The sequence below is a fragment of the Erythrolamprus reginae genome, chromosome 1, assembly GCF_031021105.1.
Source record: "Erythrolamprus reginae isolate rEryReg1 chromosome 1, rEryReg1.hap1, whole genome shotgun sequence".
Lineage (NCBI taxonomy): Eukaryota > Metazoa > Chordata > Lepidosauria > Squamata > Dipsadidae > Erythrolamprus > Erythrolamprus reginae.
Genome location: NC_091950.1, coordinates 165,156,825 through 165,173,006, shown reverse-complemented (window position 1 = coordinate 165,173,006; position 16,182 = coordinate 165,156,825). Strand labels below are relative to the sequence as shown.

At 38.8% G+C, this 16,182-nt stretch overlaps 1 protein-coding gene across 6 annotated transcripts in view; it reads left to right on the top strand.

The window, feature by feature from the left end:
* The window catches only part of NCKAP5 (NCK associated protein 5), an 845,077-nt gene that overhangs the window by 767,127 nt on the left and 61,768 nt on the right, over positions 1-16,182 (top strand). For all 6 annotated transcript variants that reach the window (XM_070731175.1, XM_070731183.1, XM_070731191.1 and 3 more), the window contains one exon: positions 158-290. In XM_070731175.1, coding sequence (XP_070587276.1) covers positions 158-290 — 133 coding nt within the window. The remainder of the gene's footprint in view (positions 1-157; positions 291-16,182) is intronic.

Genomic DNA, 16,182 nt, shown 5'->3' with positions numbered 1-16,182 from the left:
CATGATCAGTAGCAAATGGCAGTAGAAGCTAAATAAATTGTTTGGGCTGAAAGAGATAAAAAAAATGGCTCACCTTATTTGCCTGAACTCCAGGCCTACTGTTTTCAATGAAATGTTTTCTATTTTGAGTCAAGAAATTATATGTTGTTTTGTACAGGACAGGGCACTGAGAGTGTGCACTTACTCTGCTAGCAGTAGCAGTGATACCGAAATGGAGCTAGAGCATGAAACAAATGATTTTGCAACTGGAGGGGAAATGTTGGTAGATTTAATGAAGAACAACAAACAAGGTACTGTACCATTTGTGCATGGAAATGTATTAATCCCACTTCCGTTGTGACAGATGAATTTTAACCATCACTTCTAAAATCTCATTTGCCATTACTCTTTATTGTATCATTGTTTACCTTTTGCAGCATGATTGTGACTAGATGTCAAATCGTAACAATTTTAGTTATAAATCCCCTATGGCATAAGTAAAACAATAATCTTGGGTTATTGCTTCAATAGTATATTATACAACATATGTCCCATACTTAAATGGATTAAAAGAAGTCAATGAGCCGTGAACTCTATTCCAATTTTATAGTTAAAGTTGTGTCTATTTTTTCTTTGGAATAGACATACTGAACTTTCAACATGGGCATCAGTGCCTTAGGCTATTAATGCATGTTGTATTAATGTTTATACACATGTTAAATGTGTGTAAAAATTAGCAACTACTATGTAGATACACTCTTAAGCATGATTTTTATTTCCCTCTATGGGAATATAGTGAATTCGCATATAAATTCTGAGTTGTTCTGAGAATAAAATGATTGGTGCCTGGATCTTAGGGCTAGGTGTTCAGAAAAAATAACGATACAGCAAAATAATAGAGAGCATTCTTGGTGTCTAGAAGGTTAATAGGGAGAAGCTCACAGTCACAGTAACCAAAAAGCTGATTTGAAAGTATGCCATTCTGGAATTCTAAATGTGATTACCAAAAAATTGAGGAGCCTAATAAATCTCTTCATCCGTTGCTTCTGTTCAGTTGCTCCCCTATTTCACTGCGGAGCTGGTGTTCATATTGACTAACCAACTTTAGTCAATCAGACACAAAATGTGCAAATAAGAGCATAAGCAAAGTACATTGGAACATGTCTGCTGGCAAGAAATAATATTCATATAACTGTTACAGTTACATGTATAAGAGCTGTAGGGGATAAGATTTATTTATTTTTATCAGAGCATCCACAACAACCACATCTAGGCAGCTGATACAGCTTAAGTATTAAAAGTAGAATACATTAAAAAAATAATGAAGCAGAAAAACATAACATTCTAAAAATGGCATCATGTAAAATTATTAATCTGGAAGAGACGGGTTTCCATTAATTACAAAACAGAGGCTATGGTTGCATATATGCCCTGGGACAGCAGAGTTCATAGGACTTTTTTTTACATATTTTTCATAACACAGCACTATTTATTGCTTTTAATTCCAAAATCAGCTCCACTTTTCTTTCCCTGGGCAGATGGTTGGTTCTTTTTAAATCTGTGCAATAGCTATTATGTTCAGAATCATTTTGACCACTACAAATATGTATGTTTGCCAGACTGTAGCAAATGGACTCTGACCTAAAGAAAACTTTTTTAGAACAGGAAAAAAAACATTACAGTTAAATAAAATGCTTTTTGCAGTAGCTTAATTAAGATTCCTTAAATGTTTCTAGAATCAATATACTTATATTGAAGTTTTTCCTTAAAGGAACAACATATTTGCAGCAATATATAAGCAGACATCCATATGTTTAACATACTGCTGATTAACAGTTGTAAAGTTGAATGCATGATTGTATTCTGTGCTTCTTAAATCAGATGGTTTACTTTTGCCCTAATTGTGTAACTGCCCTGCCTTGTATTATACTACCTATTGACATCCAATATATGCTTTCTACAACAAAATGCTACTATCAGTTCCTCTTTCTCCATAATATCTTGTTTGTGTCAAGATGGATGCTAGTGTTATAAAAACAGTTGTACCTGCTGCATTTGATGCTTACTGTTTTAAGCTTTTTAACCCTTATTTTATAAGAATTCAAAGAGGCTATTATTGATCAACATTCCTGATTAAATGGTGTCCATTAGGACATGAAAAGTTGAAATTAACTAAATAACATCCTTTTCCTAGCTCAGTATCATCAGCCCCATATTTAAGATATGATAATTGAGATGGCCCTACTCCATTCTAAGTTTGGATAGTGCATTTCAAAATTGTCAGAGGGAAGACAAAGATGAGATATCAATGTATTATTATTATTACCGGTATTATTTATTAGATTTGTATGCCGCCCCTCTCCAAAGACTCAGGGCAGCTCACAACAACAATAGAAACAATATAACAGTGAAACAAATCTAATATTAAAAATAAAAACATATATAAAACCCCAGCAATTAAAACCATACAACACATACATACCAAACATAAAATATAAAAGCCTGGGGGAAGATGTCTCAGTTCCCCCATGCCTGGCGATATAGGTAGGTCTTCAGTAATTTGCGAAAGACAAGGAGGGTGGGAACTGTTCTAATCTCTGGGGGGAGTTGATTCCAGAGGGCCGGGGCCACCACAGAGAAGGCTCTTCCCCTGGGGCCCGCCAAACGACATTGTTTGGTCGACGGGACCCGGAGAAGGCCAACTCTGTGGGATCTTATCGACCGCTGGGATTCGTGCGGTAGAAGGAGATTCCGGAGGTATTCTGGTCCAATGCCATGTAGGGCTTTAAAGGTCATTACCAACACTTTGAATTCTGACCGGAAACTGATCGGCAGCCAATGCAGGCAACAGAGTGTTGCAGAAACGTGGGCAAATCTAGGGAGCCCCACGATGGCTCTCGCAGCTGCATTCTGCACAATCTGAAGTTTCTGAACACTTTTCAAGGGTAGCCCCATGTAGAGAGCATTGCAGTAATCGAACCTCGTGGTGATGAGGGCATAAGTGACTTTGAGCAATGACTCCCCATCCAAATAGAGCCACAACTGGTGCACCAGGCGAACCTGGGCAAATGCCCTCCTCGCCACAGCCGAAAGATATTAAATAGCGTTAATTCAATTTTCATCCAGACTGTACTCATCCCATTGTCCTGTACTTCTCGGGGTTTATCTGCCTCCCCCTTCTACAGGGCACAGCAAAGAGAATTTTAGGCTATTTCCCTGAAGACAGGAGTATTAGTATTTGTTGTGCTTATTGCCAAAGAGGGGTGTGTGTGTGTGTGTGTGTGTGTGTGTTAGAGATAGGCAAGATGCTCCTCAAGGATTTTTCAGGGCTCCAACTGAACGTTCAAAGCAGTGTCAGTGTAAAAGAAAAACAGCGGCAATGCCTAATTCAAGTGCTATCTCCTGACAAATCTTCTACTCCATTTTCTGGGCTATAACTTACTGTAAAATAGATTTAGTAATCAATCGTGTGGAAGGACGGAGGGACTGCCTGAAGAGATTAAAAGCCCCTCTGCTCCTTCCTTCCTTCCCCTCCCAATGTGGCCTTCCCCCATTGTCAGAACAACCTGACTGCCAATCAAACAGGGAAGAGGCAGGAGAGAGGAGAAAGACAAGATGGCTGTCTGGGAGTTATTCCACCAGAGGCTTCATGAAGAAGAAGCTGAATCAACAGAGCCAAAGCTCAGAAATCAATTAAACACTAACTAAGGAAACTGGGGATGGAGGAAGAGAAGCGGGGGGAGTGAATGGAAAGAGACGATAGGGAAAAAAAGAAGGAAGGAAGGAAGGAGAGAGAAAGAGAGGAAAAAAGTTACTCCTGCCATTTCCCTCAAAAAGGGCTGAGATTTGGAAGGAGAGGAGAAGAATCAAGAACCCCAACATGGGCACAGGAAAAAGTAAAGACTGTGACAGCACAGAACTAGGAATCAGCAACTACAAAAGATAAAAGGTAAATTGTATCCTTGAAGCTTTCCTTTTGTGAAATACAAGTCTTTCCCCCACTCACTAACAGAGATGCAAAAATCCAATCAATTGTCCAGAATTGCAGTGCTTTGTGTCTCTTTGAGACCAGGCCAATCTAGTTATTAGTGGTTAAAAAAAAAAGAAAAAGAAAAAGAAAAAAGAACCTGCTTCAGATAGATATGCCATTTGTCACATTTTCAGCATAACCCTTGCACAAAGACTACTAATGTGCACAAACAACTCTTGCCACAGATTTCATGAAAAGGCCAAAAATAATGAACAGAAACACAAAAGAATGGCAGCTGCTTATTAGTGGAATTCTGTAAACAATCAAGGTAATTAGGTAACAGAAATTTAGGGGATACATTTGGACAAGAATGGCATAAACATTCCCCCCTACTAGCTAATGTAAGAACCTTCCTGAGGGCTTCGGCTGCTCTGAAGCCCTTGTAAATGACAATAGTACTTGACTCTACATTTTGGGAAGACACAAATTGCACCTTCCTGGCATCCTTCTGTTTTATTTTATCAACCAGAATGGAAGGAAATAGGCTTCTGGCTTTTCAGCTGTTCATTTCTGCATGTAAGAGCAAGATAAAATAAACTTGGGGGGGGGGGGAAGCAACTCCAAAGCATTTTTTTAAAAAACTCAACTCTTTCTTATTTGATGATTAATATTCAATTCACGAGTAGCAATGGTTTTGTGCCTTCAGATAAGGAGAATTGTCTGGAAGAGCCCAGAAGGAAAGCTTTTTCTACCATGGCACTTGCCCTTCGGAAAATTATCCCCCCTGAGATTAGATTGACCCCATTTCTGTTGGCCATCTGCAAGGCCTTAAAAACTTGGTTTATTTACTTACTTACTTACTTACTTACTTACTTACTTACTTACTTACTTACTTACTTACTTACTTACTTTACTTACTTTACTTACTTTACTTACTTACTTACTTACTTACTTACTTACTTACTAGATTTGTATGCCGTCCCTCTCCGTAGACTCGGGGTGGCTCACAACATACAATAGAACAATTCACAACAAATCTAATAAATTTAAAAAACATAAAAAAAACCCCATTATTAAATCAGACATACACACAGACATACCATACATAAATTGTATGGGCCCGGGGGAGGGGGGATGCCTCAATTCCACCAGGCCTGACAGCAGAGGTGAGTTTTAAGGAGTTTACGGAAGGCAAGGAGGGTGGGGGCAATTCTAATCTCCGGGGGGAGCTGGTTCCAGAGAGTCGTGGCCGCCACAGAGAAGGCTCTTCCCCTGGGCCCTGCCAACCAACATTGTGTAGTCGACGGGACCCGGAGAAGGCCAACTCTGTGGGACCTAATCGGTCGCTGGGATTCGTGCAGCAGAAGGCAGTCCCAGAGATATTCTGGTCCGATGCCATCAAGGGTTTGTGCCTGAACTGACCCGAGTTTGTGGAGAGGGGCGGCATATAAATCCAATAAATCTAATCTAATCTAATCTATATATTAATGATGGTCCTTTTTTATGATTCCCCGCTACTATGTGTTTTCTTTTTTGTACTATATGCATTTTTATTTAAGAACTACGATAGCGCAGTGGTTAGAAGGCAGTACTGTAGACTACTTCGGCTGCCTACTGGCTGCCTGCAATTTGGCAGTTTGAATCTCACCAGGCTGAAGGTTGACTTAGCCTTCCATCCTTCCAAAATGGTTAAAATGAGGATCCAGATTGTTGGGAGCAATATGCTGACTCTGTAAAACCATGCGAACCAGTTGTGAAGCAGTATACTGTATAACCTGTTTCTCCCAAAATAAGACATCCCCTGATAATAAGCCCATTCAGGCTTTTGAGTGCCTGGCAATAAGATCAAGCATTTTCAGGGTTCAAAAAAATATAACACAGGGCCTTATTTTCAGGAAAACATGTTAACTACTATTGCTATTGATTTGACATTGTAAGTGGCAATGGTTGATAAGTGAGATGAGTTGGCCACATAATTCAATAAAATAAATAAGACACCCGCTTTTCTATTTACAATTACAATTGAGCCTAAAATTTCTGTTGCTAAGTCATTTAAGTGAGTTTTGCTCCGATTGATTGATTGATTGATTGGATTTTAATGGGATTTCTATGCCACCCCTCTCCGAAGACTCGATTTTACGACCTTTTGCCAGATTCATTAAGTGAATCGCTGCAGTTGTTAAGATAATAACACGGTTGTTAAGCGAATCTGGCTTCCTCACTGACTGTGCTTGTCAGAAGATCCTACATGACTCCAAGACACCAGAACCGTCATAAATGTGTCAGTTGCCAAGCTTCTGAAATTTGATCGGGTGACCATAGGGATGCTGCAATGCTCATAAATGTTTAAAAAAACAGTCATAAGTCACTTTTTTCAGTGCTGTTGCAACTTTGAATGGTCACTAAAGAATTTGTTTTAAGTTGAGGACTACATTTACATAGTGGCCAAAGTGGATTGCGAAGTGTTTTCTAGCAATGCATGTTTTCCAGCTTTGTATGCTTGAGTATGACAACTGAAACCAGTACATATATTCACCTTTTAGTAATTGGTATACACTGGACAATCTAATGTTGAAGTAGATCTTTGAGTTAAGCTAGGCTTTTATGGCTGCTTCCACCTGGTTTATGGAATTCACTTCCAGAAGAGGTCGTGACAGCTGTCAGCCTTGATAGCTTCAAGGCAGGATTAGGCAGATTCATGGATGCCAAGTGTATCGGTGGTTATTGAAACGGATGTCTCTGTGGCTCCTCTATGTTGGTTGAGGAAGGCAGGATTCCCTTGAGTACCATTTGTTGGGGGTCAGGGGAAAGGGAGGATCTTGCCTTCTCTTTCTGCTCAAGATCCCCATGGACAATTGGTGGGCCACTGTGTGACACAGAATGCTGGACTCGATGGGCTTTGGCCTGATTCAGCATGGCTCTTCTTATGTTCTTATGTTCTTCTTATGTTCACTTTCCATATCATATACTTTATTCCCAACCACCATAATTATTTTATCAGAAACAACAATTTTGAGAAGGCATAATGTATTAGAAGGCTGTAATGCAGTTAGTCCTTGATGTCTTCTCAGTCCTCCAGGTCATGGTTGTCCCAAAGATACTTTTTCAAGAGGTAACTGGACTTTCTGGTCTTTTCTTTGAAGATGTTTCATTTCTCATCTAAGAAACTTCTTCAGCTCTAAGCTGAAGAAACTTCTTGGATGAGAAGCGAAACATCGTCAGAGAAAAACCAGAAAATCCAGTTACCTCTTAAAAAACCATCTTTGAGACATGGTAATCCTTGATTTATGACCACAATTGGGACCAGAATTTCTGTTGCTAAGTAAAGTAGCAAATCACTGCAGTTTTTAACTGCATCATGCGGTTGTTAAGCAAATTTGGTTTCCCACGTTGACTTTGCTTGTTGGAAGTTGGCTGTGACCATGGGGTGCTGCAACTGTCATAAATAGATGATGGGTTGTGTTCCAAGCACCCAAATTTTGATCACACACTATAGTTTTAAGTGTGGGGAGCAGTCATAAGTCACTTTTTCCAGTGCTACTAAATGAATGCTTGTAAATCGAGGACTATCTGGACATTCAATAGAAAATGTTCTACAACCCAATGGAGATAATATTTTCAAACTGGAAAAGGATGCACACATTTATTGTCAGAAACTTGGTTTGAAGATAAAGCTTACTGACTGCTTTAAATTTTTAACTTCCATAGCAAATATGGTTGAAGTCTAAATAACTGAACTGTCATTGGAAAAATGTTAAATATTGTTCAGTTCCAACTTTCATTTCTGATAGCTGAAATTGAACTTTTAATATTTTTCAATAATTGAAGAACTTAAAAAGAATGTGTAAGAAAGGTACATTACTTGACAGAAGTTGTAAAATCCATTGCAGACATTAAAATGTACAATTTCATCAACTTCTCCATCCCTCACAAGCATATAAAATGATCATAATGCAAATTGTCAGAAAGAAAAAAAAGTTAGACATTTGCTGAATATAAGGTAGATAAGCCACTCTGATTAAGATGCACATTTAAATTATACTGATGTTCAAAATTCAGCATTAAAGTAATATTAGGAATTTCATTTCAAGCATGAAAATTGCCTACTAGTAATAGAAGCGTTTATGTGTCAGGGGTTTTTTTTTTTTTTAGTTTGAAGGTTTAATTTTTTGATTTAAGATGTTTAAATTACTTCATAACTCTTTTGGTTATGGTGGTATCATGGGAGATGATACGGTCTTTGCTGCCGATATTTCCAATTCCCAAGATTTAAAATAAACAAACAAAGTCACATTATGTGACAATGTACACAAACTATATGTTTGAGTGTGTACAGGCATATGTGTTTTAGATTTGTACTTAGCTGTGTAAGAAGAAAATAGTATGAACAAGTTCATTATTAGTTAACTTTTTAACTGTTCTGTTAAGCAGTTGAATAGAATTTCCATTAAAAATGGCAGAAATATTCCTGGTATGAATATGATTCATTCATTTGTTTGTCTTCTCTCTCTCTCTCTCTCTCTCTCTCTCTCTCTCTCTCTGTGTGTGTCTCTTTCTGTCTGTCTCTCTTTGTCTCTGTCTCTGTCTTCTTTTTCCTTAAATGATTTTATCTCTTCTTAACTTCAGGGATATGTGTAGTGTATTTTCTTTTTCTGCATGCATCATTAGTTTTTATAGATGTCCAGATTGAAAAATCTCATGCAGGCTATAGGGAAGAATGAAATAAAATTTTAAGCACTTCCTTTCCTCATAATAATTTATAGTGGCTAGGAAAGGCTTTGTGAACGCTGAACTGAACTGGTATTCTAAAACTAACCCTGTATTTGTGCACGTTTGCATGTATTTTAAACAAGAGAAAATCTTGTGTATGAGATACTTTGCTGTTAATAAGAAGAATAATATGCTATGCCATTAAAAAGTAGAAACAGCACACATCATAATATTTGAAGCTAATATCAACGTCCATAATCTCATCGCTTATGTTAAACAGGTTTTAGAATCTATGATTTGTATCACAAATAAATTCTGTCCTGGGCATTGAATATTTCCTGAATGCCCAAACCAAAATTATTCAATCCTTCATTAATTAGACAATATATTTACTACAGTTACTATCTGAATAATTGATCTCCTAGAAATAACTTGATCAAGGGGGAGGGGACAGAGAAAGAGTGTGTTCCTCAGGTCATATTAACACATATGTACACATATGTTTATTCATTTCTATTTCACCTTCCATATAGTTCCCACCTCTCATGTTTCATCTCTTAAGAAGGGTTCCCTGGACTAAAATATGTCGTTCTGGGGAGATTTTCAGCTCAGAATATGGTTTAAACTTGGACCATCTTGATCTTGTTTGGATCTTTAAAGGACATGACTCTTGTTTGTAGCTGACTCAGATTTGTAGCTCTTGATTTTCCTTAATGAGCTACATGAAGAAATGGGAGTTCAGAGTTGTAAAAGAAAAAAGAAAACAGTGTTATACAATACATCACAAAGGGTAAAGAGATTACCTTCCTTTTAATATCACTATTAAATTGTTTAGAAATCACACATAATTATATTTCCTGGTCTAGTCTAGTAGTATACCTGACACTGTCAAAGCATGGGATATTATATCAAAAATAACATCATCATTTTCTTAAATTCAGAGTTTCAGATCAATAATCAGCATTGTTCTACAAGAAAAACCTATTGGCAATAAAATTCGTCAACCAGTGTGAGAGGTTACCACATGGAGTAGTTTCTTCACTGGCATGAACTTGAAAACCTCTTAGGTTTCTTCTAACTTTTGCACTTCCTTAACTCTAAGAATACAGGATTTCTTTTTCATTCAAGGTGTATTCCTTCAATGCAGAAAATCTCTAGAATGTGCAAATCAAGCATTGCAGAAAAATTAACTGAGACAATCCAAAACGCTCTGCCAGGGTAGAAAGGCAAGCAAGTGCCTCATTAATTTGCAAATATGCTTTTCATGTCAGCATTTTGTAAATGCATTTTAAAACTGAAGACTTTAAAATCTAGATAGTCAACCTGGGATTTTCCAAGTGTTTTTTATACCAATGGGTTTCTGCAGGCCAGACTGACTGAGATGGATAGGATTTGTAGTCCAAAATATCTAGGGTATCCCAGGTTGCCTAACTCTATACTATTATGCATTATTGGATTTTGCTTTCTAATAAAACTTCAGTAAAACACATGGGATTTGCCTATTAGAATTAAACTTTTCAGAATGACAAATGAGCAGTAATATCTGTGAAAAACCAGTTGTTTTTGAATTTCTTGTTTAACCCAGCATCGTAATATGCATTCTCTGCTGCAATTGTTCACATTTTGTTTTAATGAAAAGCGCATCTGAACCAAAATGTCATTCACCTAGAGAGAAAAGGGGGGGGGGGGGGGAATCCCAAGAATTTAAAAAGCCATGGTTCCATAAAGCAATTTAGATCTATAATGAGGTCTGTTTAAAGCTAAAAGTGCTACATGACCAGAATCCCACTACTCCAAAGACTGCAGACTTAGGTAAAAATATGTAGGTGTCATGATGGACAGAATGAGTTTCTCCTGCTGGTTAAAAAAAACTGTGTGGTATAGTTCTGCATAGCTCAATTAAAATGGACAATACAGGTCCAAAATAATGGTATTGCACAGATACTAATTTATGCTTTGAGGGCACTCTTTGAAGCAATGCCCTTTTCTCTGCTAGAGGAGGGGGCCTTTAGTAACTGCATGGCAGGGAATTGCCATTCAGATTTCTAAATATCAAGGGGATCCTTTAGAGGGCTGCTACACAATTTGTGTTACAGCAAATATCTTTTTCCTTAAGATTTTGATTCTACAATTCCTGGTAATTTACATTTTTAATTGTTATTCCTAGCATCACTTACTATAGCAACATCAATAAATCAGACCACACTCTTTTCAAATACTATTAATTAGGCATGTTATAAACAAGATGCCTGTCCATTTGAATCTTAAAGTCCGATAACATCTTAATCTGTTCATTTTCCAAAACTTTCTCAACTCCTAGGGGGTTCTTGTCTTATTCAAAACCATAGAAACATAGAAGTCTGACGGCAGAAAAAGACCTCATGGTCCATCTAGTCTGCCCTTATACTATTTTCTGTATTTTATCTTAGGATGGATATATGTTTATCCCAGGCATGTTTAAATTCAGTTACTGTGGATTTACCAACCACGTCTGCTGGAAGTTTGTTCCAAGGATCTACTACTCTTTCAGTAAAATAATATTTTCTCATCTTGCTTCTGATCTTTCCCCCAACTAACCTCAGATTGTGTCCCCTTGTTCTTGTGTTCACTTTCCTATTAAAAACACTTCCCTCCTGGACCTTATTTAACACTTTAACATATTTAAATGTTTCGATCATGTCCCCCCTTTTCCTTCTGTCCTCAAAACCAAGCTACAAAACCAAATAATTTTTGCAAATTGGCAACAGTTTTGGTGAATTTTGACATTGTAAGTCATGATTCTGCTTGTAATCTGCAATTTTGATTAGCCTCTGATCTGGTGGTCAATTGTTTCATCTTTTTCACTACAAAGGTAACGTGTGTTGTGTGTTACATGCTGAATTTTCTCTTTCAGCAAATAGTTGGCAGACTTGTTGCTAAGCTGCTAAAATAAGGCCTTCTGTTTCATTAACACTCCCAATCTCCACCAACTTTATGTTTGGTTTTTATGTTTGGCTTTTCCTTTTATATTTTTCAAATATTGATTTTGCATTGGCTTATTCTTCCAGTTAAGATACCAGTGTTCACTCGTTTCTTTTCTATCCTCAGTTTTCACCATATTTTCCCCAAGAGCTTTCCTTTATTGACTTCTTTCATATTCTTCACATTTCTTGATGGAGTCATTCGAACCATGCTTTCCTCATAGTTTGTTTTACCTGTAGTAATCCTCTAGCTCTTGACAAAGACAACTGATCAATATGGCTTTTTAGGTGTAGAGCACTTCATTAGTTGCTTGTTTTCCGATCCAAGTTTTCTCAGGTTCCTGCTGTATATCAAAAAAGGAGGGGGGGGGGGTTGTTTATGTATAAATTGCTTTAATGAAGTTTCCGCCATTGATTTCAAAATTTTATAAACTCAATTGTTCGATTTGGTAGAATTAATTCTTTTATTTGGTTCTGTAATAAATCAGAAGCTTCCAAATCTTCCACATGTTTGTCGCCTTTTTCAGGTGCTATCTTTATTATATTGTATTCCATAATCTTCAACAATTTTGCCTGGTTTTATGGCTACAGTTGCACACCTGTCAGTGCCAAATTGCATTCCAATATCTTTGTTGAATTCTTTTGTGTTTTGTAGCCAATAATTCAGTCCAGCCTTCATTGTTCCAAATCATCCATAAAGAGTAAATACAAAAATTTTAATCCTATTTTTACCCAATTCCTATCCAGAGTTCATCCTGTTCAAAACTGTTGTCAGTATTGTCTTTGATAGTATAAAAGGTATACATAGTGAATAGTCATTAGCTTTATTGTTTTTCAGCCCAGACTGTTCAGTTCAGCTTGGACAGTTATTATTAACAGTCTGTCAATTCATCATATCACAGGTATGGCCAGTGAAGGACACCCTCATTTTCTTTCAACATCTTTCAGTGCAAATTGGGTGCTCTGGGGTGGAGCTCCATTTTCGCTACCCCACTGCATCCCCCCCCCACCAATCCGGGCAGTAGCCCACCCCTGGGTATGGCCCAGGAACTGATAGCTTTGATCAGACACTGTTCTATCGGGCTCTCTGGTAGAATCCTCCCAAAAATTCACAGGTACAAATTTCAGACACACACACATTTGAAAATTCAAAACAATGTTCTTTATAATGAAAATTCACTTAAACCAAGCCCTCTTTTGGTATAGCAAAGAGCACTCGTCTCCAAACAAACTGGTAATTTGTACAAGTCCCTTACCAGTTCTGTGATACTTAGCTTGTAGCTATGAGGCAATTCCCAGTCCTTCTTCTTTCACAAAGTGAAACACACTTTGCTCTGGTTTAGTTTCAAAGCGGGGGGAAATCAACACACAAAGATCAAAGTCAGCAAAGCAGTCATGAAACACAACGATCAGATAATCCTCCACAATGGCCAAACCCACAGGCTGCTATTTATAGCAGCCTCACTAATTACCACCGCCCCACCCAACCACAGGTGGCCTCATTTTCTTTGATAATAATCTCTCAGTTGTTGTTGCCTATGCATCGCTCTCCACATGCGTGGCTGTATCATTAACTCTTGTTCTGAATCCAAGGAGGAGCTAGATAATTGATCTCCTTCTGAGCTGTCTGCCACACTCTCCTCCTCCCTGTCACTCATGTCTTCTTGGTCAGAGGAGCCTTCATCAGCAGATTCCACCAGGGGCAAAACAGGCCTGCAGCATGTGGATGTCTCCCCCACATCCACAGTCCTTGGGGCAGGAGCTGGGCCAGAGCTAACCACAAGAGACCTCAGCAATTTACAGTGGCCAGGCCACATCTGGCCCTTTCATTGTCCCTGTCCAGCCCATGTAAGGTCAGTCAGAAATTAGAAATCAAATGCCACTGCAGATGACAAGAGAAAAAGCCATGTCTGGTTTGGTTCTGCGCACTCAACATGTGTCTCTTCAGGCAGCAGGGAGGATGAGGAGGGAAAACACTTTTGTGCGCCTGTGCAGTGCTGGAGTTGCCCTCCATAACAGTCACAGTTTCTCATATGACCCCTTAGCTTAGAAGGTTTTTTCCACTGTGACTTTTTTTTAGCACTTTTTGGCTATAAGAGCGACTTTTAGACTGTAACGTGATTTTATTCAGAAACTGAAAAAAGTCAAGAGGCTTAGCTTAAAATAACGGAAGTCAAGGAGAAACTAGCCAAACCACTTGTTAAACCACGATTGAGCAACAAATAAGACTGAACTGTGGCAGTAGAGAAAGCACTGACATTCACTACATCTTATAAAAACTGTATTTCTTCACTGCTGAGGGACTATATCTTTTGGTAGAGCTAATTTAAGACTTGTGTCAGTTCTATTATATATAAACCAAACCAAGAAATTAACTCCATACATCTTCCCTCAAGGAATGAGTTTGGCTCCAACTCTTCCTGACCTTCCACAAAAGTTTAAAGACCTGATTCTGCCAATTGTCTCAGGGCTCCAATTGGGGAGGGGGCCTTTACATTGAGGGTGGTTGACAGATTGATAACATTTCATCTCTCACCCACTCATCTTAATCCCTCTCTCCCCATCTTGAGTTGTATGTATTTTTATGGTATCTTATTTGTATTGTGTATAGGTTTTGTATGGTTTTATCTGTAAACTGCCCAGTGCTTCCCTGTGGTAAGATGCGGGGGGTGGAATAAAATAATATAAATAAATGAAATGCCAAATAAAATGAAATAAATGCAAGTACTTGCCTCAATATTGACCATAGTAACAGAATCTTGCAAGCCTCTGTTTCCCTCAAGGGAGAGTGGGATTAAAGTTATACTTTAATCCCACTCCCCCTTTTATAGTTATGTGAATTTGGGAAATGTTTTCCTGCATCTTTCATGCATGCCTTCTCTTTGTTTGGGATTTAATGTATGTTTTTCCCCTTGTCGCTTTGGCATGTATTCATTTATCTATTTATATCAGCCTTTATCATTTTTACAAATAATTCAAGGCAGCAAACATATCCAGTACGTCCTTCTCCTATTTTTCCCATTGCAACAACTCTGTGAATTAAGTTGGACTGAGAGAGTGACTGGCCCAGAGTCACCAGCTGGCATTCATTCCTAAGGCAGGACTTAAACTCACAATCTCCCATTTTCATTTTCATTCTTTCATATTTTCTACATTTGGCAGCCAGCTTTCTATCTTGCTTTCTCTTAGTGCATAGTCTAAGTGGTCCTGGAACTTTTCAATTTATATTACAATCCTAATTCTTTACTGACTTCACTTTTGGTTTGTTTTTCTTTCCTTTTTACCTTTTACTTTATCAGTAATTGGAATACAGCTCTTAGCTACCTAAAGAGACTTAAATTCATCTAAGTGTAGATTTTAATTGGTTCTATTTTCCCTCTCTCCGGAATGGTGTGTGTGTGTATTTGTATGTTTGTATGTATGTATATGCTGTTACATATGAAAATATTTTTGCCTCTTCTTAAGAACCATTTTCTACTTAAGAACCCGAGCCCGGAAATATTTCCCAGGAAATTTGAAAGCGGCCATGTTTCGGCCGCCCATGGAATTCCCTATTGGGATTTCCCCACCTCCTTTCCAGCCTCCCGACCGGCCCTACAGCTCCGCGGCTCTTTTGAAAAGCTAACAGCCGGGCGGTGGGGCTTCTCAGCGTCCTCCTGAACCCAAACGCCGACCCTGAACTTTTGCTGAACTTCCGGGTTCGGCGTTCGGGAGAACGCCGAGAAGCCCCCCAGCTTTGCAGCATTGTGAACAGTGTTCCCTCTAATTTTTTTTCGGGGTGAGCGGAAAAGTATAGTGTCTGAGCGGCAGTCCCTTTGGCACTGGGCGGCATATAAGTATAAATAAATAAATAAAGTAAGTAAGTAAGTAAGTAAGTAAGTAAGTAAGTAAGTAAGTGTGGGCGTGAGCTATCACACATGAGCAAGTTCTTGCATCCATAATTCTATCCTTTCTATGTCTTCCTCCCTCTTTCCTCCCTCCCACTTTCCTTTCTATCTCTCCCTCCCTCTTTTCTTTCTATCTTTCCCTCCCTCTTTCCTTTCTATCTCTCCCTCCCTCTTTCCTTTCTTTCTTTCTTTCCCCCTTTCTCCAAGCCCTTCCTTTTCCCTCTCCCTAACTACCCCCTTCTCCCTCCTTTCTATCTCTCCCTCCCCCTTTCTCTCTCCCTTCCTTCATCTTTCATTCCCTCTCTCTCCATCCCTCTTCCTTTCTCTCTTCCTTCCTTCCTCTCTTTTTTGTTCTTTCTCTCTCCCTCCTTCCCTCCCTCTATGTCTTTCCCTCCCCCTCCTTCCCCCCTCTCTTTCTCTCTCTCTTGCTTTCTTTCCCTGTCTTTCTCTCTTGCTTGCTTTCTCGCTTTCTTTCTCATTCTCTCTCCCCTCCTTTCTCTCTCTCTTTCTCTCTCGTTCACCACGCCGGCAACAGAGAGAAAAAGAGAGAGAGAGAGAGAGTGGAGAGCGCCGTTGTCTTCGCCTCTGCCCGGCGGCTCTGCAGTGAAAAGGAAGCAGCCGCGCACCGCCTCCCAGGAGCCCGGACGACTTTTGGAGCCGTTTTGTTTTCGGCCGG